We start from the raw sequence: 24,748 nt of genomic DNA, 5'->3' as shown, positions 1-24,748 counted from the left end.
AATTTTAGCACAATTGTAGCTTTTTTCAGTCGTTGTTGGGTCTTTAGTAATATCCTTCGAGTTTTATTGTCACTATGTTTTGAAATTTCACTGTGAGTGGTCAGAAATGAACGTGTCTGGGTCTTTATTGTCATGTAAAAATCGTTTAAAGGCTTATTTAGGGGGTGTCCCAGCAGGTAGGTGGGACTGGGAAACAACAAGTGGGGCTGTGTTTCCACCATCCCTCCCTCCATCATCTTCCATCCCTCCCCCCTGTTCTGAGATCTGGAATTTAGCTGCCCAACAAAAGAAGGGGCTCTTTCACATTTGAACAATACCCTCTCCCTGCCAGATACCCCCATGACACGGTGACACACGTTCTCCACTACACACACACACACGCACACACACACACACACACACACACACTCTCCTCTTTTGAAGACACTGCCTGTTTAATCTCCAACTGTGTGTGCAGGAGGAGTGAGAGAGAGACATTGGAGCGAAGAGGCGGGACACTGGCGGAGCTATTCACGTGAGATCACTTGTACTTCCAACCTCTTGGATTCTACAGCATCAACGGGGGGAAAAAAATACATGCGAGCAGACGAGAGGCTGGATGTTCAAATGATAACAAATGCGCTATTAGAAGCAGCGCAGCGCGGGGCTCTGGTGGCGAGCCGGGCTGGGAGAAGGAGACGCAAAGGTGAAACTTGTGAGAGGGTCTTCGGTACGAAGCGACTGGGATAAACCCGAAACAGCATCTCAGCTGTTGCCATGGGGGGCTCCCTCAGCCAAAGCAGAAAGCGATTGGTCAGCTCTCCGGGGAAACAGAGCAGCATGTAAGAGGTGCTTTATTGTTTACAGCTGACTGGGTGTTTAGGATGTCTATTTTGGTAGCGTTGTCTTGTGCGGGTGATCTGTGCTGTGTCAGAGAATGGCAGAGGGGGTTGGAAACCTCAAGACTTTAAAGCTGCCTTATACAAGTGGGTCTCGTCTCGTGTGTGTGTGTCTCCAGGGCTGTACTGCTCATAACCTCTACTGACAAGCTTTGAATAAGATAAGGATAATCTAGGGAAAGAGGGGAGAGATATTGCTGTGCAGCCAATGCCTTCAGCGACCATCAGCTGATCAGGTCGTTCACTTGACATTAAGTCAGCCTCCAAGAATTCTGTTTCACTGTTTTGAGTATTTTAGCAGCAGCTAAACATCTCTGCGTTTGCAGTCTGTTAAAAGAAATAAATCCGCAATGAGCTATTAATTATAAAACAGTGAGGCCTAGTCTAAATTTGTCTATTTATTATTCAAGCTGCAGTTTATTTTTGAACGCCGTGGTGACCCAGCTTTCGCCTCCGTTTGTGCAAGTTTGTATTCGCAGAGAAAAGGAATGTTATTTTAAGGCATTTGACAGAGCTTAAAAGCACTTTCTCGCTCTGATCCCTGTTCGGTTTCTTTAATCCTTCCTGACAAAGAGAGGATCCTTTCAGCTGAGATGATCAATTTCTAGCTGCTGCAATTCAACATTGTAGGACAGTGGACGATTCTGTCGGTCTATTTTTGAATATCACGGTGTTTTCAGTGACCTCACTGATGGAGCTGCGGTTCCTTTGAGACGCAGGCTGAAGCAGACGATTCATAGAAGGAACAAAAGTGAGAGAAAATCGTGCAAACTCAGTAGAAAGTGAGTCGCATGTGAGGTTTAAAACATGTTGCTGATCCAATCAGTGACGGACACAATAGTAAACCTGCAGACTTTTGCTAATGCTGATGCGTCTTGTTCATTCACTGTGGGGAACAAAAACAAGTCACTGATCACATCAACCTTACTGTCGACTTGTGCACATGGGCCCTTGTCGGGGTAGGCGGGGGTTGGGGGGTCGGGTTGGGGGTCCTCCCGGTGGGAAAATGAGAAGCCTACCAGCATGGTGGGATTAGAGTTCACAGCATCTGGTCTAATTTTCGTTGGCTTAAGCACAAATTTTAAGTCTTAACCGGAACAATGTTTGATGCAGGGCAGACTTCCTGTTTTTTAAACCTCCTCACAATTACTGGTGTGGGAAGAGCCTGACCTGCATTTCCTGCTGTGGCAAATTTCAGCCCAGCGTGGGCTAAAAGACTATCTGTATTTCTAAATATTGTGGATGCAAGAAGTCAAAATTGCCCCATTTAATTATGCACACGCCTACACCGATGAGGCCGTCCAGCAGGAAAGCGAAGCCTCTAACTTACACAATACCTCTTATGTTAACAGGGTGACATTCTGGATGGAGGTGAAGCCCAGTCTGAATAGAACAAGTGGGAATATGGTGAAAGTAGAGCAGTAGGGGAAGTGTCTGCTTGCTTTGTGCACTCGTGTGTACACAATATGCACATTTGTCTGGAAATTATGTGTGCACATGGAGCTGTACATGTACGTGACTCTTCATGGGCAACACCCCCCCCCCCCTCGTTAATCTTTTGTTTCCTAATAGCGTCTGTTTCACTACGCCACTGTCAGTTAGGTCATCCGATATGCTCAGACAGTGATTCAACTCCCTTTAGGGATCTAAACACAGCTGTGTATTCCAAAAGCATATGAATGCCTGTTTCTGTATATTTTCCCTCTGAGGGCTTTTGTCTCAGAGCCGCATTAATCAACCAAGGAGAGTAAACATCATTGGAGTTGCGTATTGCACCACTCTGCTGTGATAAACAGAATGAATTGTATTACAGGGTATGAATTCAGTGCATTTCAAAATTGCTGCCACACAAGATATCCGGTTAAATATAAAAGAAGTTTTATTTCTTAGAGTGAAGTATTTTTCGGTCTATTTGGCTAAAGCGTTTCAGAGGTGAGATTTAATTAATGGCCACTAGGTGGAGCACTGTGAATGTAGTACCGTTGCATTATATAACAGAATAATGTAAAAAGTATTCTGTGGTTAAATAATCGAACTGTCTGTAAAATAAAGACAATTTTATGCACATATACTTTCTATCAGTACTGCAGTTCTACACATATTTTGTAGAAGAATATATAGTTGCAAACAATTACAACAGCCTTTTAGTTTAAGTAGCATTTTTCAAAAGTTTGTGAAATTTTGAGTACAAGATAAAAACTATTAGGTATATTTTGCTTAACTCTTAACGTCACAGAGATTTGCCATAGGAGGAGATTGAGAGAGTATTATGATTAAAACCATTCTTGTAGTTCTGTCTCCCCATCAGTAATTCACCTTATGTAGAAAGCTGACATTGGCTACCTTGATGTAGGCGGGTAGGTACCCTTGAGCAAGGCACCAAACCCACAAATGCTCACATATGGCCCTGCAATCAGCTGCCGACTCATTCGGGGGTGTACCCTGCCTTCGCTACAGGCAGCTGGGATCTGCTCCAACACCCTCCCCATGACCCCAACAGGTATAAAACAGTCAAGAAAAAGAAAAGCAAAAGCTGACATTTAGTCAAATGCTAGTTTTTATCCAAGCATTAGCATGTGAAGCATTGGCACACTAACATGCTCTAAAATCTGCAGATCTATTTTAATTCCTGTCTTTATACTGTATTTAATGGTACTGCAGAATAGAACTGATGGTCTCTGTACCAAGCTGCTGTCTCCATCCCATACATCCTGACCCTTTGTGTTGTGTTACCACTGTTCACTGCGTGCTATTTGTGGTTTGAGGCTATTACATAAGCACTTATTCATTTTCCTCCCTCTCTGTTTTCCGTCGGCTGCTCTGGGGCCATAAAAGACATGTGTTGGCTGCTTTCAATGTATGTGCAGGGCTGAGTTTACAGCTCTAAGGTGTGGGAGGGTAAACAGTGTGTGCACCGCAGGCTGTCTGTTCGATGGTTGCTCCTTTAGGGGATTTGTTTGTTTTTAGCAGATGAACTTCCCTGCAAGACAGACGGGTTTGTCCTCTTAGCTGTACCGGCTGAAACAAAAAAAAGGGGAAAGTAGAAAATGCCAGGAATGCTTAAGAACAACAAGAGAGCTTTTCACCTCACGTTCTCTACATCCGCCTGGGTCTCACTTTTAAAATCACTCACGTTTTTGCGTTATCTCATCTCTCTCACACATTAAAGCCGTTTTTCATCGGCTGCGCTAACGTGCTCCAGTTTCCAGTCCAGCTATCACAGATGGAACAGAGGCCCTTTCTCTGTGCTCATCAGTCTGTGAGCGTGATGGTGCCTGTGTTCGTCAGCACCACCCACCAGCTCAGAGGGATGAGGTTTTTACTTCTCTCATGTAGAGGACAACCCCGGCACGCAAATCCTCAATGTGCAAATACGTTTGCTCGTTCGCCATTTTCCCTGAGGATCAGCCTTCCCAATCTCTCGAGTCGTGTTCTGTCTTTCCTGCAGAATTCACACCCTTTGGTGTGTGTTTCAGAGAGAGAGATGTCCAAATGTGAGCACAGGGACTTAAAGTTACATAAGCTTCCCATGAACAGCCTCAGTGGCACATGTGTGTGTGTGTGTGTGTGGGAGAGAGTCAGAGAGAGAAGATTTAATCCAAATGACAGTCAAAAAGGCGTTAGGTTTGTATTGATTTTCCTGACCCACATCTATAACCTCACAACAGAGCCACTGTTGTGCTCAACCACGATGAGCTTAAGAGTGAAACATACGGCTTAAATGAGTCATTAGTCCTGAGAAAACTCTTTTTCAGGGAAGCTCTGGATTACAGTGGCCGTGAGAGACGTCAAATAAACAACCTGCTCATAACTCAGCGTGCCTTCTAACCTTTGACACACTGCCTACACTTTTCAGGTCGGTCACGTGTGCGATGTTTTACACAGAGCAATTAAAGATAACGCTTGGTTCAGCGGAGATTCTAAAGTAGCTTTTACAGAAGCAGTTCCAGAAAGTCTTTTGAAGGCGCAGACATCTGGTCGTCTGACTGTGGAACCAGACTTTTCCTCTTAAAACAGGAAGCACTGCCTGTAACCCCCCCCCCCCAACCTACCACACACACACACACAAAATGCAGACTTTAAAAGAATCAGGGCGGGCAGAGGAAACCTCCCAAAATCCAGCACTGGTGTGCTAAACGGGCTGGTCATCCATGCGGACGGGGAGGGAGGGAGGGAGGGAGGGAGGGAGAGGAGCAGAAAGAGGAGTGACTGCTGATGCTCCAGTAATCTGCACTTTGTGAGTCAGTGTTGTGGAGAGGGAAGCAGCAGCGGCGGCGTGAGTTGCCTTTTTATTTCCTCGGGCAGGCAACGGCCACGCAGAAGAGCAGTATGGGAAAGCTGCGCGAGTAGGCGAGACTAGGAAGAAGAGAAGGAGAGAGCGAGAAGATCCGACCGATCGGCAGCTGCTCCTCCAGGATTCACCGTCCCTGAGACACGGCCGACGTGATAAACTGTTGTTAACGGCAACGTTCTAAACTGCTACAGAGGGGGAGGAAGTTAACGGCTATATTTAGGTGGCGGTTCAGGGTGCAGGGATGTCCTGGCTGTCTCCGGTGCAGTGGGCCAAGTGGACGTGGTCGGCGGTGATCGGGGGTGCGGGGGACGAGGGGCACCCCAGGTCCCAGGATGACAGAGACAAGTAAGACGTCAGAATGAAAGCAGCTATTTCTTTACTGGGGTGATAGTTGGAAGAGTGGATCTGGTGGTGACGTGAGCCTGGGGGGGCTGTTTGGGTGATGACTGCAGATACCCCTGAGTCATGCTGACAGGTGGTGGACACACACGCACACACACACAAAGGCAGCCCGATCCACTGATGCTGCAAGAGAATCTCAGATTCTTTCCGATGCCTGAACGTGTTTCTGCCTTCTACGCAGCATCCTGTTATTTTTGAGGACCGGGGCCAGTGGACCGGTCCGTCTGGGCCCTTTTTCTTGTGTGTTGGGGTGCGTTTGAAAGGGCTGTCGGGGGGAGAGAGAGTGGACTTTCCCACACAGATTTAGATGTTTGTGTTTTTTTTTTACGGTCCATTTCTGCGTTCTAAAGAACTGTCAGAAATGGCATCACTGGGACGTTTGTCTTCATGTGTGTTCAAGGGGGATACGACCACACACACACAGAAACGCACCCTCTCTTCTCTTTTTTCTGTAATAAATTTGCCTTGGGTATCCAGACAGCTGGCCCAGACTGTGTGTTTTGTCAATGTGCATAATTGGTTTGTGTGTATGTGTGTGTGTGTGTGTGTGTGTGTGTGTTTGCCTTTATTGAAGGCCAAAGGATGCAGGTGGCCTTGTATTCTCTGCTTCCTCCCCTCTCCCTTCCTCTTCCTCTAAAAGAAAAACAGCTTGTTTTCTTCTTCTTCTTCTCATCTCTGAAGAGGTCTTGTGTGTTGTGGCGCTTCGAGAAGACCGGTGATTGGAACATTGATGCTACAGCGCAGAACAATCGACGACAGTGATCAGCTCAGATTGGCCCCCATTGGTAAATTCTTTCCCGTTGTTTTCACAGTTCTGATTCCGAAGGGACGTTTGACACCCCAGAAGAGTCCCCGGGTGTTGAAAAGCAGCTGGGACAGCTGGAAAATTCCAATCATACAGGTGAGATGGCTACATACTTTGTGGAAATGGCAGTTTCTACAGGGTTTTTCAATATAGCCACCATACCACGCTTTAACTGGACAGAACTGTTCTGATCCCCTCTGACAGGTGGCCTCCTCCTGCTTTTACCGGTAATTTATTGAGACGTCATTTGGGCCTCTCACAAACGTAAACTCTAATGAGCTTCTTGGTCTCTGTTTGGCACAGGCCTGTTGCTCAGCTGCTACAAGGACAGCAAATGAATCCAGTCTGTTTAAAACTGTCAAAGGGGCCCCTGCTGTGGCCCCTGGCTCCCCCATCCATCCCCACGGGCTTGCTTTCACATGAAGTGTCATCTGTTCTGACCATAACAGCATCGTCTGGATTAGGACTACTGTTGTCATGACATCGTTGTAGTTGTACACAGCTATAGCAGTAATACACATGACGTAAACACGTATGAAGATTAAACGTATCTGGCTGTTTTTGATATATACCACAGATTCAATGTCATTTGATCAAAATAACGTCTGTGCTGATTCAGTCATGACTACATTTGTAGTTCCAGAAATGGCTGAAAAACTGATATTCTTGCCTAAATCGACTCAATAACACACACCTCTATGACTTTCTGCGCCACTGAAACTGTAAATAGTTTCTTGTTTACCTTCATGATATCTGCTTTCTCTTCTCGTCTCAGTCACATGACCTTTCTGTCTGATTTTTTCCCCCTCTATCGTTTAGTTGTGAGACTGTAATAGAGCCTGGCCTTGTTGGTTGTTGCTCAGCCTCGTGGTTGCGGGTACTTTGCATGGGTGTGGTTCTTCTATATTTGTTCCCTGCCATTAAAGGGTGTGTGTGTGTGTGTGTGTGCCCGCGCGAGTAAGCGCTCTTGATTTTGAGATTTTGAGCAGGAGTCTTCATACACTCTCTTTAATTTTGTGATGCCGTGAACATGTTGTGGAGCCACAATAGGTCGATTCACATTGTGAAGAAGAATCAGAGCAGAAACCGGAAGTGTTTTTTGGATGAATCGTTGGGTGTAGTTTACAGTGTGTGGGTGTGTTTGGGGGAGTGTGTGGAGAGCCTTGTGTTTTGGCAGCAGTGTGACTCAACAGCAACTGGCCTGCTGCTTTGGCTGTTAATGGGATGTATGAGGACACAGGATGTGGGGTATTCTAAGAGGAAGCCGGCAACCATTTTCAGCAGTCTAACAGGAAATTAAATATAAATCTCCCAAAGAAAAAAAAGAGATAAAAAGATGTAATTGTTTTGAGATATTTAATGATGTTTGTCCGTATTAAAATTCAGAAGCTGACTCGCATCTTCTCCCACTTTCACAGATTTTCATCCGGGGGTGACAAACCACTTGAACTTGAACCAGGAAGTAGGTCAAGACTCCCTGAAAAGTCTCACTGCATCTCCACTTAATGGTAACGGCCTCTGTTTGGACCAGAACCTTAACTTGACCCAAAGCAGCAATGCCCGCTTCGGCTCGAAGTCTCAAGCCGTCCGGCCCCCGTCGCTGCCAATTGTCTCCCCGCTGCAAAAGCCCGACCCTGCTGAAGTGGACGACGAGGCTCCAGCATCCTCTGACTCCAGCCCGGAATCAAACTCGATCCTCAACCGTGACTCTTGCATTGACCCTGATTTGCTCAACGGCAACAGGCCCTCCGACACTGTGCTGTCAAATACAAGACTCGCCTGTGAGACCAGTAACACAATTATCACGTGAGTCCTAAACCTAAAAGTGTTCATCCGTCTGTGGCTGAGTCACTATAACTTTTAGTTAGTAATCATTGTTCCTCCTTATCCAGATGTCATGTGTGCCTCTTGTTTATCTCTTCTTTCTCACTAATTCAGTGTTGCTTCAGTTTCACAGTCCATTCATACATAGGAAATATTTAGTGTTACAGATTTACATTTGGGGGAATATTTATTTTAATTTGTTTGTACTTTTGTAGAGATTATCACTAATGTTTAGGAATTAGTATTGTAGTATTGTTTAGCTAGTGGTGTATTTGCCAACGTTATTTTTTTAAATTATTTTTAGGCCTTTTAATATGGTTGAGGTCCCTGTAAGGCAGGCTAAAATAATGGTTATAAGTCAAACAGTGTCCTCTTGTGGCTGAGTCGTCTCTGCATCCCCTAAAATGAGCTAACAACCATTACTGTTTTAATAACATTGATCAATCCTAATGTTTTTTGGAATTATTAAAGGTAATAAGTATGAACAGTGTTCAAAGTAATTGCCATTATATTGCACACCAAAACTATACTTAAATTGAGTGCTTAAATTTCTTACTTAAATTAAGATCTTCAGTTTCTGTTGATATTTCTGTCTGTCCTGATTGATCTTTGTTGTTTGGCTTTTCATTCTGAACAACAGGATTTTAGACATCAAACCCTGTCCAGCAAAAAACAGCCCAACACTCACATAGCAATTAACATAATGTCCCATCCTCTTCTTTGTCTTCCCCACTTTTTGGAACTTATTGTTGGGCTCTGTGTGGCAACAGGACTGCTGAGCAGGTCCATTTCCTCTGTAGTCTGTTGTAAGTAAATGTGTACAGCAGTGTATGTACGTGTTTCTATAAGACAAACTCACATAAAACTTTATAAACTGAAGCTTGCTCATTCCACAGCCTGCCGGCTAATTACTTTCAGCTCATTTTTTTTCCTTTTGTGGATTTTAGTCATAGCGGCCAGAACGTTTTACAGGAAACTGGGTAATTCCCCCAGATGCTTTGTGCAATCGTCCATTAATCAGCTTTTGCTTTGCCTAATTCAGTACATTTAGCTGAGCATGCAAACTCAGGAAACACAACAAAACAGAGCAGTGAGGTCTGTGAGGATTTCTGTCTTCCCCTGCTTTCTCTTCTTATCAGCCCAGATGTACACACATGCAGCCGTGCCAGTCGCTTTGGTGTTTTCACTGATGATGATTATGACTGTCATTCTTAGGAACTCCTGCAAAGTGAAACCGATCCAACCAATGCAAAAGGAGCCGAATGGGAAGGTGAGAGCATCTGAACACTGGCAGAAAGACGTAATATTAGACTGTGTAGCTCAGTAGAGTGAGCTCATGTGTCAGTTTGATGCTGTTTAAGGATGAACACCACTTGGACCATGCCACTGATGAAGAAAAGCTGGCCAGCAGCGTCGGCCTCAGATCAGAAAAGGAAGAAAGCGGTGGGTAAAAAACTACCATGAAGATTTATTTTAATATTGCACATGTACCGGTCAGAGAGCCACATGGTAACAAGACACAATAATGCAGTAAATAGTTCAGTTTTCCGACTGTACTGTACTGACAGCACCTCTGTTAATTATTAGCATTGCAACGATTCTGTTATTTATTAACTTTATCACACATTCCACCCAGAACGTATGACTCCGCTGACCATATGTGATCTTTGTAAGAGTAACAGGACAATATTTCTATGCCCATTTAATGACACCAGTTGTGCTCTGAGTAAATTGGATTAAATTATTAGGATTGCTATTGTAATTTGCACATGACACTGTGGTGTTTTGGGTTCCAGACTGCCACGTGACACCAAAACCTGACAATGCAGACTGTTGCTCTGTGGTAAGTGGAGATCACAACTTACTGTGGCTTTTCTCCAGTTTGAAGACTTCAGCAACATCACCCATTTGGCCGCTAGAGGGGGCTGAAACACTGATCAGATGAAATGCCTACATCTTCGACAGATATTCACACGTGTTTACCCTATTATTCCTGTCATGTATTTTTCAGAATCTCATGGGAGGGGCAACTCAGTGTGCATTTTTAATTTGCATTTGAATTTTACAAAAAAAAAAACCTGCACAATGATCACATCTGATAAGGCAGCCGCACTGTGTTGTTTGTCTGTTGGTGTCTCCCATCACCTTCATGTACTCAGATGACAGCTGGATTAACAGATTTATGATAGGGATTAGAATATGGCTGTCATAATCCCTCAAAGGACAATGAGAGAGGACAGAAAGATGGAATGAGGGTATATGGCAACAGGGCAAGAGATAAAAAGAACATTGAAATAAATCAGACTTTTGAGCGACTTTTGTTCTAAAACAAATACACGGCTTTACATCTGCCAAACCGATCTAATATTAGTGTGTAACTAATAAGCGTGTCTTAAATTGTGTTAGAATATACCAAGTTGAATCTTGAAATTGAATCTTTTTGCTCAGCAGTATGAGGACACGTGCAAACTGAAGAACATGTCCACGGGCAGTGAAGGGGTGAAAACAGGAAGTCAAGTCCTGGATTCAATCTGTATCAGTGAGGCAGAAAAACAGGCAGTGCTCACCCTCATTAGAGAGGAGGTACAGAGTCCAAGATCTTTGCTTCGCTTAAGGGATTTCTTTGATTTCACCTCAGTGAATGTCTCTCTCCAGATCATCACAAAAGAGGTGGAAGCCAATGACTGGAAGGTAAAGTTTGAAGCCAGCAGACAAGAAGTCAGTGAGATGAGGTAGGAAAAACCTCGCTGATTCGCTTCATCCATGGTCTGTGTCTGATGAGAGTCTAATAATGAACGTTTCCTCACAGGAAGATCGTTGAGGAATATGAGAAGACAATTGCTCAAATGATTGGTGAGTAGAACTTGGGGGGGGGGGGCATTTGGGGAGGTTTGAACCATGAGAGCATAAACATCTTCCTCGTCGCTCCTCTCAGAGGATGAACACCGCAACACCCTGAAGTCCCAGAAGGCTTTGCACGATGTGACCGCGGAGAAACAAACGGCCTTGGCGGACCTGAACTCGGTGGAGCGCTCCCTCTCTGACATGTTCCGCCGTTATGAAAACATGAAGAGCACCCTGGAGGGCTTCAAGAAGGTAGGAAATGGAACACATTCATCGTACAGTGAAAAGGGTCAAGAGCTGAGGTGATCAGACAGAGATATAAGAGGATTAAGATCTCAGTAAGGCTGGAAGGTGTGGTGTGATTAGGGCCTGTAGTTTCCTGGACTAGTTCTCCTTTCCCCAACTGTGACATCAAACACTTAATTTACTTAACAACAGCTCCAGAAAGAAATGAGCAAAAAAGCTATGAAAGAATAAAGAGCAGAAAGTAAACAAGGATAGAGAAACAGAGGGTCAAAGCTGCTCTATCACTTAGCTCCTTCTAGCAGATAAATTGCGATGAGTCTTTTGTCTTTACTCCTCCAGAACGAGGAAGTTCTGAAGAAGTGTGCCCAGGACTATCTGGCCAGAATCAAGCAGGAGGAGCAGAGATATCAGACACTAAAGCTCCACGCAGAGGAAAAACTAACCAAGTACGCAGATACTTGAGTAAAGATCTGCCTCAACGGGGGCCTGACGTTTCGAACGACTGTTGATTTCACACGTTGCTTGTATTTTGAAGTGCCAATGAGGAGATTGCTCAAGTGCGCTCCAAAGCCAGCTCAGAGAGCACGGCGCTGACTGCCAGTCTGAGGAAGGAGCAGATGAAGAACGAGTCTCTGGAACAGGCTCTGCAACACAAGGTGAAAATACCCCTCTGCGGTTCTTGGCTGCTTTCACACACACTGCTGTTCTGTTTTGTAACCCTGTCACCTCTCTTGTGTCATCGTAGAATCAAGAGATTGAGGAACTCACAAAGATCTGCGATGAGCTGATTGCTAAAATGGGAAAAATAAACTGAGAGGCATTTCCAGGAAATCACCTCCTATCACCCACGTCGTGGAGCTCTCCTCTCCACCGCCCCTCTAGCTTTGAGACTGACGTATATATCCTGATGTCTATAGCAACTTCCTGTTAAATGTATTTGCACTATTTGTGACCCTGACTGAGGGGAGTCTGCACATACTAGTCATAGTTTGAGTTTAGACTCACACGGTCACATGGTTTTGTTTGCATTGTTGCTCCCTGTGAGGCCATCTGCACCTCTAGAGCGCCGGCCCATCATGCCAGAGAACAACAACGACCCAATTGTGACTCACTTTAAATTCCCAGCAGCTTACCGGCTAAATTCCCAACAGGATGACATCGTTCAGGCCGGCCTTGTTCGGAGCTACGGTTAAGCACAGGGAACATTTGATCTGAGGGGAATTATTTGCGTTAAAACTTTGTTCATGAGAAAAATAGGGAGATGGATGAAGCGCAAGCTCAGGGGTATTTTGTGTGGCAGAATGACGCCTGGTTAAACCGAATCTGCACACGGGGAAGCCGTGATCCTCAGGGGTTTCACCATGTGGAGCAGTGACGCTGACAATCATTGATCGGAACTTTGTGACATTGTCTTGTCCTATTTATTGACAAACTCTGTCACGAGAGAACTTTATCCTACAGTCTAAAGTGTGAACCCCACCGCGCCATATGGCACGCTGGGGGAAGGTTTTGCAAAAGAAAAAGAAAGAAACAGTATATCTTTATTCTGTTTATGAGTTAGTTAACCTTAAGCAAATGCGTTGTGTCAAAAACTTGCTTTCTCACCTGTCACTTCAGTACTAAATTTGACTCATTTTCACAGATTCACAGAATACAGACTCATTAAACACCAGTAGATATTTTTGTGTCTGGGAAATATGTTCGGAGGAAAAAAATACGACAGCTAAAATGTCTGAGCAGGAAACTTCAGTTTGCTTCACTTTAATATACTCTAGAACGCGTGCATGAATATATTTGGTCAGTCCAAGTTAATCAGCTGCATTCAAAACCGTTTTAAGGTCTAATACCCTCACAGACCCTCTGGTGTGCCATTGTTAATGCTTGTTTCTTCTCTTTTTTTGTCACTCCTGCACATGTATTTTTTTGTAATGTAGAAATAAACATTAGCATTGGCATATAGAATAAATATACTTTATTGTGACTTTGTCCAAATAAATGTAAATATAATTTCTCCTTCTGCAGGTTGGGTGTTGTTTAAATTGTTGTGATAGCTTAATAGCTCCTCTGTCTTCCTGTTAAAGCTCACCCCTTTAAGTCCACAGGGTGCTGCCTGTGCAGCACAGATCCAGATTACAGAGATAAGACTTTAATTCCCCCTTAGACGCCTCTCCACCGCCTCAGACCCCTGCTTCCAGCTCCGCCCGACCGTCCTCTCCAGGTCATCCTCTCTCTTTCTCTGGACTTCGACAGCGAGCAGCCTGGAATGAAGACCGAGCTCGCCCTCCTGCTGCTCATCTCGCTGGCCTGCCACGGTGAGTTTTCTGAGACCGATCCCAGCGCCGGGTCATTACGGAGCAGAGCGGGCACGGATGAAGGAAGCAGAACACAACCAAGCACGGCACAATCAGCCCTTTCTATGGGAATCGGTGCCGAATACTTTTTAGATATAGGTGCATAAATTCAGCCTGTAGTTTAAATCAAATATGTGCTGAAACGTGTGCAAACTGTTGTCGGTGAATAGTTGATATGGCCTATGTTTACCATTAGAAGAAAGACCTCGTAATTTCATCTTTGAGAATGTGAAACCGGTATTACTCCACCTCAGGTGTGCTCTGTTGTTCTGTCTGTCAAGGCCTTGCCCTTAAATGTCACACCTGCGTGGCATCCAATGAGGACGACTGCAACCGGCAGGGCTCCGCCTCGTGCCCTCAATATGCTGACGCCTGCTCCACCATCATAGGAGCCAGTGAGTAAACACACACCTGGGAAAGAATCCCATTCCGGTGTGATTTGAGCAGTCTTGGCCTCACTAGAGCGCTCTCACACACACACAAATGGGCCTCACACTGACTGCTGAACATCTAAGTGCTGCTCAGCTCTATCTGTTTCCTTGGTCTATGTGTTTCTAAGTGAGCACCAACACCCATTTAATCATAGCTATTGAGCTTTAGCTGACCTGGCGCTCCTCGTCTTGCTGTTCACTTCCAGACACCGTGATGAAGTCCTGCACCTACAAGGATTTCTGCAACAAGGCTCATGGCAGCAGCTCCGGGGCCAAGATGCAGTGCTGTTTCTCCGACGACTGCAACGGCCCCCACAGGAGCCACCACCGCAACAGCGCGGGGGCTGTGGCCCCCAGCCCCATCCTGCTGGCATCAGCCCTCCTGTTGCGCCTGGCCTATCGGCAGCTGTGAATGCCTGCAGTGGTTCATCATCATGGTCAGCATAAGCCTCGGAGATTTATAGCTGACGTTCTATGGAAAACGTGCGACGTTTGCTCCTGTGTCCCATAAACACCAGCTTCTATTCAACGCCTTTAACTCATCATTCTTTTTTTTTTTCTTTTTCTCAACTGTCACGAATAAGCTCAGTTTCTGTAGCGGTGCGTTCACTGTCAACTAATGTAAAGCTGTGAAGGTGTTTGTGGTGACTTAATGTGCACTGGCAATTACATATTGGAACTGAATGGTGTGTTCTGGGTGTGTGTAGCTGATGTGCTCAATGGATAGTGCACAGTTGTGCACCGTATGGCACCTTAAACACCAAAATATTCGCCTTTAGGCTATCATTGCAAAGACAACCATAATGGACATTTTAGCACTTAAAACAGTCTTCATGAGTTATTAATTTTTGTGCGTCTCAGCTTTTGTGAGTAAAGATAGCATCACACCCTTATTTTTGTGTATTTGTGTGGTTAGAACGTGCGACTTTTGTGACCCCTGACATTTAAAGGCCACAGACAACACCCATACATTAATATTCATGTCTCATTTGCGAAAAGTGATGTAAAATTAATAAACCTAAATCACGAGAGGCATGTGGAAAGTTCAGGGCCTCCGAGTGCAACTGTATAAAAGTAATCCTGCGTGCTCGCCACAAGATGTGAACTGGATGAGGTAAGCCTCCCCCTCAGGAAGGCCACAAGACGTGCAACCACTTCCTCTTAACAGGCAACCAAGTCAAGAGACTACAGTCACTCCTCTAAATGCAGGTATTTGATAGCTCAGTAAAGATGTCTGAAACTAGCTATACGTGTGTAGTCTATATATATATATATATACAGTATATATATATAGTAAAAACCCTGGAGATGGTTATATATATATAGACTTCTCTCTCTCTCTCTCTATATATATATATATATGTATATAGAGAGAGAGAATTTGAAGATATCGAAACTGCAATCGCTCTAAATCAGTCCATGAAGTTAATAAATTCTGGTTGGTTCTCAGCGGGGTCCTTTTTTTAATACGTATAAAACTTTCCTTGGGTTTGGGATTTGTGCAGCAAATCTTAATTCTTCTTATTGGTTTTGCGCCTGAGGAGACATGTCAGTAAGACTTTTGATAATTCGGTTCACTTTTAAAACGCTGAATTGTGTCAAGTTGCACTTCAGCAGTAGAAAGGAGGAGGAGGAGGAGGAGGAGGAGGAGGAGAGCACGGCCGGAGCTGAGCGGAGCATAGATCACATCCGGGGCTGGTTTAATCTAATAACGAAACGTCCAACCCGGAAAAAAAGACAATTCTTCTGTTATCTGAGCACGCAAACAAATAAGCGAGGGTGTCGCAGCGCCGTACGCGCCGGCTTCGCTGCTGCTGAGGGCCGATTGGTAAAGTTGTTCGGAGTTCATCAACAATGCAGCGAGCTCTTCCCCGGGGCCGCCGCTGTCCTCTGCTGTTCGGGGCTGTTCGGGGCGCTGGCCGTGGCGCACACTGACTCTCCGCCGCGGGTAAGTGCAGGCGCGGGGCTTCGGTGTGTGTGTGTGTGTGTGTGTGTGTGTGTGTGTGTGTGTGTGTGTGTGTGTGTGTGTGTGTGTGTGTGACAGTCCTGGAAGTGCGTGTCGGAACCGTAGGTGTGGCGGGCCATCCGAGCCTCGTCAGGTGTCGCTGACTCATTTTAATGGTGGCACAAAACCCCGCGTTAACGTCGCGAGGCCAACGCGTCGCGGAGGCCCGCGCGTGCACAGCTGTTGCTGCTGCTGTGGTGACATAGTTGGAATATCCAGCTGTTGCTGCAGAACAATGGGAAAGTTCCCTGCTGCAGCCCCGGAACGCATCCAGCCCGCTTCTGACTCCCATCCTCGGGTTCCAGGCGAACTTTTTTTTTTGCCTACTTTTTCAAACAGTAAATATTTGGACCTTTACGACCACCTCTTCATGACTGAGTATAAAAAAAATAGAAGAACTCTCCCTGCTGTATTCAGAGTCTGTTACCTTCAGGCAGAGACATTTTGTCATTATAAAATAGACACAAACGTGCATAAATGCTGTGCTGAACTGGAGTATATGTGATTTCTGTTTATTAATGATAGTGGTCAGCGTTGATGACTTATCTAGCCAGACTAAAGTTTCAAACTGTTTTGGTTTTGTGGCTTTACCTCACAGAGTTCCTGCAGGCAGAGTCATGGAAGTTTAGGAGCCATGAAGCTTCAGTTTGACCAGAACCAAAGGTGCAGGTGGGGGTCTGTTTTGGAGAGAACCCTCAGTTATTCTTTTACTCTTATTTAGGTGCTCTGAGTGAACAGAATACAAGGAAGTGCGTGCAAACCTGTGCTTCGGGCGCTTTTCCACTGGTTCATATTGCATTTTTTCCACTGCAGAGTGGTTTAAATCTTGTTTCTGATGAGTTCAACTCTTGGTTTCTAACTGCAACCAGCTTATTGAGGTCACTTTTATCTAGTTGGATGAAGCACAACTGTTTCCGAGTGTTATTGTTGAGTGATATTGTTCTCTGTGCTGACATCCGACCCGTACGGGGTCGGCTGATGACTTTCAGCGAGCCCGACATGTTTCAGTAGTAAAACGCGGTCAGGAGCTCGACGCTGGCCACATCGCCGCATCTTTCTGTTCTTCTGAGCTCTCCCGTTGGGTTTTTCTGACTGGTCTTGGGGAAACTTTAAGTAATTCCAACTCAGTTCAGCGTTGAGCCCCGTGTCCACGTTCAACAAGAGTTTGACACCTCTGAGCACCAAATCCCCCCCCCCCCCCCGAGCTCAACGATTGTGGGACAGCGGCTGGGTGATTCACATACACGTCCCCCTCCTCCGTCTCTCCTCTCTGGCCAGTGGAAATGTGCGTGTGTGCAGATCCTAAGCGCAGTCTGTAATTTCTGGCTGCGGTGGAGGCCTTCGCTCTGCCTCGGGCTTCGGGGTTTGCTGCTCAGCCTCAATCATGTCACATGAAAAACTGCTGAGTATGAGCTGGGATCTTTCTTCCTCTCTTTCTGCACATATGCATCAGCTTGTGTGTACGTGTGTGTTTGAGTAATAAATGAATGATGGTTTATCCTCCGTGTCCGTCCGTCTGTCTGTGTTATGACTCTTTCTCCTCTTCCTGCCTCAGCGTGCAGCTGACTGAAGAGTCTGTCTGTCTTTCCCAGTGATATGTGATAGCTTCAGCATGCCGTACGTGGACCGGCTGAACCGTATATGCGGCTTTTTGGACATCGAGGAGAAGGAGAACAGCTGCCGCTTCCAGAGACGATACTTTATCTTGGACACGCAGGGAAATGCCCTGCTGTGGTACATGGACAACCCTCAGGTGCTCCACACTTACATGAACTTGCACACACTGAAAGCCCCCCCCTCCAAAAAAAACCAAGAGGAAGTGAAATTGACCAATAGCGCCCACATAACCTTGGACTCTGAGCCAGTGACGATTAAGTGTTTGTGTTTCTGCACGCAGAATCTGCCCAGCGGAGCCAGTTCTGTTGGCAGCCTGAAGCTGACTTACATCTCAAAGGTAAACCTCATGCAGAGGCCTGTGAACCACGCTAGAACACACACACACACACACACACACACGCACACACACACACACACACACACACACACACACACACACACACACACACACACAGAGGCCAGTCGGGAGCACAGATACAGCAGGATACACCAAAATCGCTGTAATGCCTAGTTAACTGTGACGTGCAGAGGTTTTCCAGATGTCAGTGCACTCGCTGAACTGACTTCAGATAATGACTCCCTGAGCTGAAAGGCTGACAGCTCCTCCCCACAGCCAGACACACGTCATAGATATGAAATATTTCCTCCGTCCTTTTGTCGACTGTCTTCTGGTCTCCTTTTGGCCTTTAGTCTCCATCTTCTCTTTTCTTTCTCATGTCCCTCTTCTTTTCTCCTTTCCACCCCACCGTTTTCAGGTGAGCGAAGCAACGGTGAAGCAGAAGCCCAAGGTCGAGTTCTGCTTCGGTGAGTTTTTCAGGAAGCTGAAGTGGCAGACAATCACTCGCGCTTGTGATACAACTAGAGCATGTAGTTAGGGCAGATATTCATGGCACCGAGGTCTGTTTTTTTTGCAGTCATCAATGCCGTCTCCCGGCGCTACTTCCTCCAGGCGAATGATGTGACGGACATGAGGGACTGGGTGGCTGCTCTCAACAAGGCCAGCAAGATCACCGTGAGTTACACACACACACACACACACACACACACACACACACACACACACACACACACACACACACACACACACATCGTGGGCCCATGTGACGGCGATTGCTTTTTCTCTCACCTGCAAACTAAAACAGGAAGCAGCACCGTTCACTCTCTCTTTTACTTCCTCTTTGATAGAGCGGCTGAGAATCGGCCGCGTGAATTAACTGATGAACTTTTCATGGAGTTTATATTTGTTTTCTTGTGTCAGGGCAGATGATGTTGATATTATTTTTACTTGGCAGCAGCTGTAGATAACGGTACGTTATGGTATATATGCTGCATTTGTGCCTTTTTAAAATTTTGATATGTGCCCCATTTTTTTTTTTTGAGCAGAGGTCAGATGACAAACTTCCCTGTTAGATTAGCATAATGGTACTTATTGAGCGGAAGCAAATTCCAAGTCAGTTTGCTTCCAATATGCACTGAATTTTACTTCATTTCTACATTTTGACGTGAGATATACTGGCGGATGGACACATTTTAGATGCAACACGGCCCCTATATGAGCTCTTTCTTTATCAGACCTCAGTCTGCAGTAGTAAATTACGTTTCATTAAGGATTTGTCTTTGAGCGTTGTGATTTACTCTGCCTTAAAAGGCCAACTCTTAAATGTTGAAACCAAATGCTTCTCTACTCTAGAACTCCGGATGTTATTTTTCTCATGTTTCACTGTTTAGAACATCTGCTTCTTTGGCTCTATAGATGTTTTTGGATCCTGAAATGTTTAAATCCTCACTGATTTATGAAGCCCTCAAACAAATACACAAGATTCTGCACAACATCGACTCCCAGTGGGCATAAAAGCACAACCGCTCGGCTTCGCTTGTTACTGATATGCTAAGTTGCTCCCTGGTGCTGTGTCGGCAGGTCCCCAAGGCCGGTCCTGCATCCCCACGGACAGATGTGGCCGCAGTGATCAGTGACGCCCAAGGAAGGAAGCGACAGCAGGCCTACAAGACGGAGATCATCGGTGGCGTGGTGGTTCACACTCCTATTCAGGTAATCAGGAGGAAGCTGTGGTTACTACAGTGATAAGAAGAGTCAGTTATATTTGTGTGAAAAGGCATTGTCATCGCTAACTTTAATAAGGCAGTGCAGCATGCTGTTCAACCTGCTTCCTTGTGGTGCAGTGACATATTTGAAGCTTGTGGTTTTGTGCGTTGGGGTGAGAACACTGACAGTTATGACGAAACCTTTCAGAATGACACTGAAGAACCAGAAGGGAGAGACAGGAAGGGCAATAGGCCGGGCGTGCTGAGGTGCAGCTACTGCGTCAAACAGGGAAATGTGGTGAGTACACAGCTGGTTGTAGCCGATCAAAAGCGAGGATAATAGCGGAGTGGAAGTAACATGCGTGTTTTTATTTACGTAACTTTCAGAGGAAAAGTTGGAAGAGGAGGTTTTTCACTTTGGATGACAATGCAGTCAGTTATTACAAGTCTGACATGGTGAGAACCCCCCCCCCTGCCCGCCACGTGTTTCCTTTTTTTTTTGGCTGTAGTCTTTTCACATCTGGCCGCATCTGAATCGTCCAAACTTGTGTCCCAGGATAAGGAGCCGCTCCGATCTATTCCGCTGAGAGACATACAGAAGGTCCACGAATGTCTCGTCAAGTCCGGGTGAGTCAAGCGCGAGTGACTAAACCTACCGCCGTGCTGTCTAGTACCAACAATAGCCCAGGCTAAAGCGTGTGTTTTAAACGGGGGAAAATGTGACTACACCCAGTTAAGAAACAAGAAGTGTCTACACAAACTTTGCACAAGATTAAGGGAGGTCTGATAGTGATGGATCAAAAAAAAAGGTGATCCACACTGTTTCCTGACACGATGCGCCCACTTGTACTGATCGTGTGATGGCGGGTCCTTTTGTTCGCTCATCATCAAAGTTCTTTGAGCAGACACTCGCCTCTGTTAGCCTGAACACCTCAGAACAGTCTCTGAGCCCTCCAGTGAAAGGAGCAGACTTCTCTGCATGGATGATCACGTATTTAGACCTACTGCCACCAGACCAGCCTGCTGTGGCAGCAGGGAGACCCACTCATGCATAAAGCAGCTGTGCCAAAGGAAAAAACAGATCTGCGACCCCTGTCACAACACCCCATTTATAGCAAATCGAGCTCATTCTCACCAGCCTTCATGTTACTGGACTCTGAAGCTGATGGTGATGGAGAAAATGGGCCAACGTGGGGCACCTGTTGACTGATGAGCTCAACTCCATCTGAGCCCATCTCATGATTGATCACCGTCAAGGTCCTCATGTTAGCGCAAATATTGACACCGATTATTTAGCTGATTATTGATTTAATTGAGGAAGAAAATTGGAGCCAGCAACAGATGGATATCAGGAGAATTTATTATTTCTGGAAAGAATCATTACTAGAACTAAAGGATGAACTGAGTTCTGTGAATAGATTAATTTAATAATTAACTTAATCACTAATTTAATAGATTTAGATTTATCAGAGTAATTATAATAACAATTTCACATTGAACAACTGTTTAATTTGATCATTTGATGCCCCTTTTACCCTGGTTCTGGATCCTTTCTGCACATTAAATGGCTTAATTTTTGAAATTGAATAAACTGTGCATGAGTCTGTCCAATGAATTTAGTGTTGATGCACCTTATGGTCAAAATATGTGTGTGATAACCTGTAAGTTAGGACAAGAACATAACCTGGACAGAGAAATTCAATTATTTCTGTTACTGTGACCGTCAGAGATCTGCTCCTGAGAGACAACCTGTTTGAGATCATCACAAGTTTCAGAACCTTCTACATTCAGGTAAAAACCCGTCTTTCATTCAGAAACATATTTACCGTCAGCCTGCCTCTGTTTTTCCAGGTGTATCCGTCCACGGTTGTTGTTAGTATACGCTCTGCTGCTGAAGTGCTGCAAAGGACCTTATAGAGCCATGCAAAGCTTGTTTTTGTAATTCCTAGGCAGCCATCTGTTACCATAACAACAGCATTATCTCACTCTTGACCCCTCTCCTGGGAGAACAGCTGACAGACACACTCAGATCAAATGGGAAGTACTTGGTGGAAGCTTGTGAGAGCATGCGGTTTTATTTTTGTGCAGGCATGTTTTTTTAAAAAAAAGGTGAAGCTGAAACAAAAATAGGAGAAAAAGAGAAAACTTTACTTAGGATTTTATGATTACTGATTCATAAATAATAATTATGTAATACTTTTATGGTGATTTGCTCCATTTACCTTTACATTATGTAAAGAAAATGTGTGGGTTTTTTAACAACTACATTTCCCACAATCCTTTAGGGTCACAGTATTGGTGACTTGTGGAGTCAAGTTTGGATTTTGAATACTATTGTCAACTGCACTTCTTTGCTGCTTGATTACATTTACCCTCATGTTTGGGGGGTTCTAATACTGGTTGTATTTCTGGGTTATTATTATTATTATTATTATTATAACTCCCACTGGACATGAGCTGAGGTTGAGCCACCTGGGACAGGATGTGAAGAGCTCATTATACTGTAGATGGGTGAATGTTGGTGTTGTGAGCCACAGATGCTGAATATGAGTTTTCCTAACAGACGGACTCCCCAGAGGAGATGCATGGCTGGATCAGGGATATTGATGTTAAGATCCAGGAGTTCAGAGGTCCTCCAAAGGTAAACCGTGTTTTGTCTCTTTCCCGGGGAACCTGTGATACGTTAAGCATTGCTGATGTGTCCTGTCTCTCCCTTTGCAGGCTTTTTCATTCAAATCCGCCCCTTCTCTCTACCGAACTCATAACTCTTCCTCGGTGTCCCACGCTCGCCAGAGCAACGAGCGCAGGCCCCAGCTGATCAAGTCCTGCTCTGTGTCCGCGGGCTGGCAGCCCTGGATGCCCGTCCCGCCGAGCGAGACCTCCGTGCTGGACGTGGACGACGAAGACAACGCGTTCAGCTCCGTTCACACCCAGCCCTCGCTCTCCTCGTCCTCCACCTCCTCCTCCACCTCCTCCTCTTCAAACTCCCTCTCCACCCCGACCCCTTGCCCCAGCGCTCCTCCGGCGTCTTCGGCCAGCAGCCTCGGGATCGTGGCGGCGTCAGGGGACGCGGCCTGCGGGCGCCGGAGGCACCGCTCGCAGCCCCAGCCTCCGAGCAGCTGCAGCTTCCCCTTCAGTCTGGATGACGACAGCATCCGCACCACAGACGTGTAGCTCGGCATGTTGGCACCTGCGTTGAGATGAATGTGACTAGATCTAATGATCTCTCCTGCCCATGAGGTGACGCTGCAATCATCCGCCTCGATGCCGCCACACCAGACTCAGGCCCTGGCTGGTGTCGGAAGGGTACCGGAGCCGGAGAGAGAAGAGTGAGGAGCACAGTGTTTATTATCAGGACTGTGAAAAAGGGCGAAGGATTGTTTTTTAGCGTAACTTCCTCCGAAAACTTGAATAATCTCATTATTATTTGTTCTAGCAGCTAAATCAAGGCACATGCTTTCAATCCGTTGCACTCGGCTCTCTTTTTATCAGTCATCAGATGCCGCTCTGGCCTCTATTTTAAGTATTCAAACTTCACAGATTTTGTGTGTATTTTAGCAAATGCACGCTCATTTTGCTTCGTTCTGAGCCCAGCAGTGTTCCTCCCACGTTTAGAAAAAAAAACCAACCTCACAATGACTTGCCTTTAATAATAATAACATGCATTTAACACTTGATCTGCCTTTGAGGGAAAGTGCCATGAAAGAGGTACAGCAGACTGAAGGATCCTGTGTAACGAGACGATGCGCTCATCAGCAGCTTTCATGCGGTTGCACTATATTTAACACAGGAGCTTTTTTTTTAGACGTTTGGCTTTAAGATCAATTGGCCTTTTCAGATGCAGCCACAGCAGCACGCCACGTTCAGATGGTACTTGTTAGCAGAATGTACTTCCAGCACTTGCAAATGTGATTTACTTGTCGCAGTACAGGGGAAAGGTGCCACTTTTTGGTTAATATAACTGCAAATCGGCACTTTGCTTTTGCTTTTTTTTTTTTTACGTTTTTATTTTTTTTTGGACAAAAAAGCTTCCTCTGAGATGATGTTTCATGTGTTGTTACATCAGCAGTTGCAGCCCGTCTCAGGTTCCCCTCAACGCTTCACTGATGTGGTACCACAGTTGTTTCTGTTTCTTTTTCTGACTGTGCTCGTCTGCACATAAAGTCAGTTTTCTTGTACGTGATTGATTTTTTTTTCCGCCCCCTTCTATTTAATATTTTGTTAGTTTTGAACGGCTGTTTTCATTTGGCCATTTCATGGCCGGAAGTCTACATTTTGCATACAAAGGAAGCACAAACTAACTGAATTTTCTTCAAGTGATAGCATTAAAAGTTTAAGTGTTTTTGGAATGTTTATTTGTTTTTCCTTGCAAAAATGTCCGACTGCCTGACACTCAGAAGGTCACATCCAACACATTTGGCCTTTTATCCTGTCAGCTTAAGCACATGGACGCTGGGCTGTGTCAAGTGGAGCGTTTTGCACGTCCATTTTCAAAGGTCTGTGAGGTAAAGCGCCTAAAACTTTGTCCCATCTTCAGCCTTCTTCCATCTCTTCCCTCTGAGGAATAAAGTCAACTGAAGAGTTTAATGTGTCACATAGGTAGAAGAGCCCTGAGAGCCTGTGAAATGTCAGCCGTGCTGAAATCAGGTTTCTCCCCATTAGAGCTCCTCAAGGCACCGAGAGAAACCCAAGTGGAAATATATGACCTTGCCGGTGGTGGTCAAAGTTTGCCTGTGGCTTCGTCCAGCCATCCTGTAACATCTGCAATCATCTCTTTTGGTGGGTTTCTTGTGGCTGCGTTAGTACGAACGTGTGCACAGACTGAGAAACTGCAGAGATAAAGTGCTGAAAACGCTGTCAGCCTTCCAGGTTGATTCTGAACAGACGTTCTGTAAAGGTCACATCACACTTCACTTTGACGCCTGTGAGTGATGGGCACCTCTGAGGGCAGACGCGCTCCCTTTAAATGTTAATATTCCCACATGGATGGTTCTGCACCAGTCTGCTC

The 24,748-nt window shown here is 45.5% G+C and overlaps 2 protein-coding genes across 8 annotated transcripts; both read left to right on the top strand.

Moving 5' to 3' along the window:
• The first annotated feature begins 494 nt into the window (after window positions 1-494).
• Window positions 495-13,259, top strand: LOC497088 (transforming acidic coiled-coil containing protein 1). Of its 7 annotated transcripts, NM_001011704.2 has the most exon segments (15): window positions 5,195-5,517; window positions 6,149-6,289; window positions 6,387-6,475; window positions 7,798-8,185; window positions 8,272-8,347; window positions 9,348-9,473; window positions 9,565-9,646; window positions 10,000-10,046; window positions 10,655-10,786; window positions 10,859-10,935; window positions 11,013-11,056; window positions 11,139-11,299; window positions 11,633-11,739; window positions 11,829-11,949; window positions 12,039-12,107. In NM_001011704.2, coding segments are annotated over 15 exon segments (1,764 nt in total). In that variant the 5' UTR covers window positions 5,195-5,413.
• A 2,494-nt stretch (window positions 13,260-15,753) lies between these two features.
• On the top strand, window positions 15,754-24,089 carry plekha2 (pleckstrin homology domain containing A2). The gene is made up of 12 exons (XM_011615779.2): window positions 15,754-16,023; window positions 17,673-17,833; window positions 17,978-18,034; window positions 18,453-18,501; window positions 18,612-18,709; window positions 19,616-19,747; window positions 19,949-20,038; window positions 20,128-20,196; window positions 20,297-20,367; window positions 21,468-21,531; window positions 22,304-22,381; window positions 22,462-24,089. Exons 2-12 carry the CDS (start codon window positions 17,693-17,695, stop codon window positions 22,912-22,914), a joined length of 1,302 nt encoding a protein of 433 aa, XP_011614081.1. The 5' UTR covers window positions 15,754-16,023; window positions 17,673-17,692; the 3' UTR covers window positions 22,915-24,089.
• The last annotated feature ends 659 nt before the right edge of the window (window positions 24,090-24,748 follow it).

This window comes from Takifugu rubripes, chromosome 21, assembly GCF_901000725.2.
Source record: "Takifugu rubripes chromosome 21, fTakRub1.2, whole genome shotgun sequence".
Lineage (NCBI taxonomy): Eukaryota > Metazoa > Chordata > Actinopteri > Tetraodontiformes > Tetraodontidae > Takifugu > Takifugu rubripes.
This window is presented reverse-complemented; position numbering and strand designations above follow the sequence as displayed.

Bases quoted from the DNA above. Each gene is read 5' to 3' on its own strand.
- LOC497088 (NM_001011706.2), top strand. From the start codon at position 757: ATGGGGGGCTCCCTCAGCCAAAGCAGAAAGCGATTGGTCAGCTCTCCG. The intron at 6,476-7,797 runs GTGAGATGGCTA...CCACTTTCACAG, and splicing joins GGAAAATTCCAATCATACAG to ATTTTCATCCGGGGGTGACA. The intron at 11,057-11,138 runs GTGAGTAGAACT...CGCTCCTCTCAG, and splicing joins GACAATTGCTCAAATGATTG to AGGATGAACACCGCAACACC.
- plekha2 (XM_011615779.2), top strand. From the start codon at position 17,693: ATGCCGTACGTGGACCGGCTGAACCGTATATGCGGCTTTTTGGACATC. The intron at 17,834-17,977 runs GTGCTCCACACT...TTCTGCACGCAG, and splicing joins GGTACATGGACAACCCTCAG to AATCTGCCCAGCGGAGCCAG. The intron at 20,368-21,467 runs GTGAGTCAAGCG...TGTGACCGTCAG, and splicing joins GAATGTCTCGTCAAGTCCGG to AGATCTGCTCCTGAGAGACA.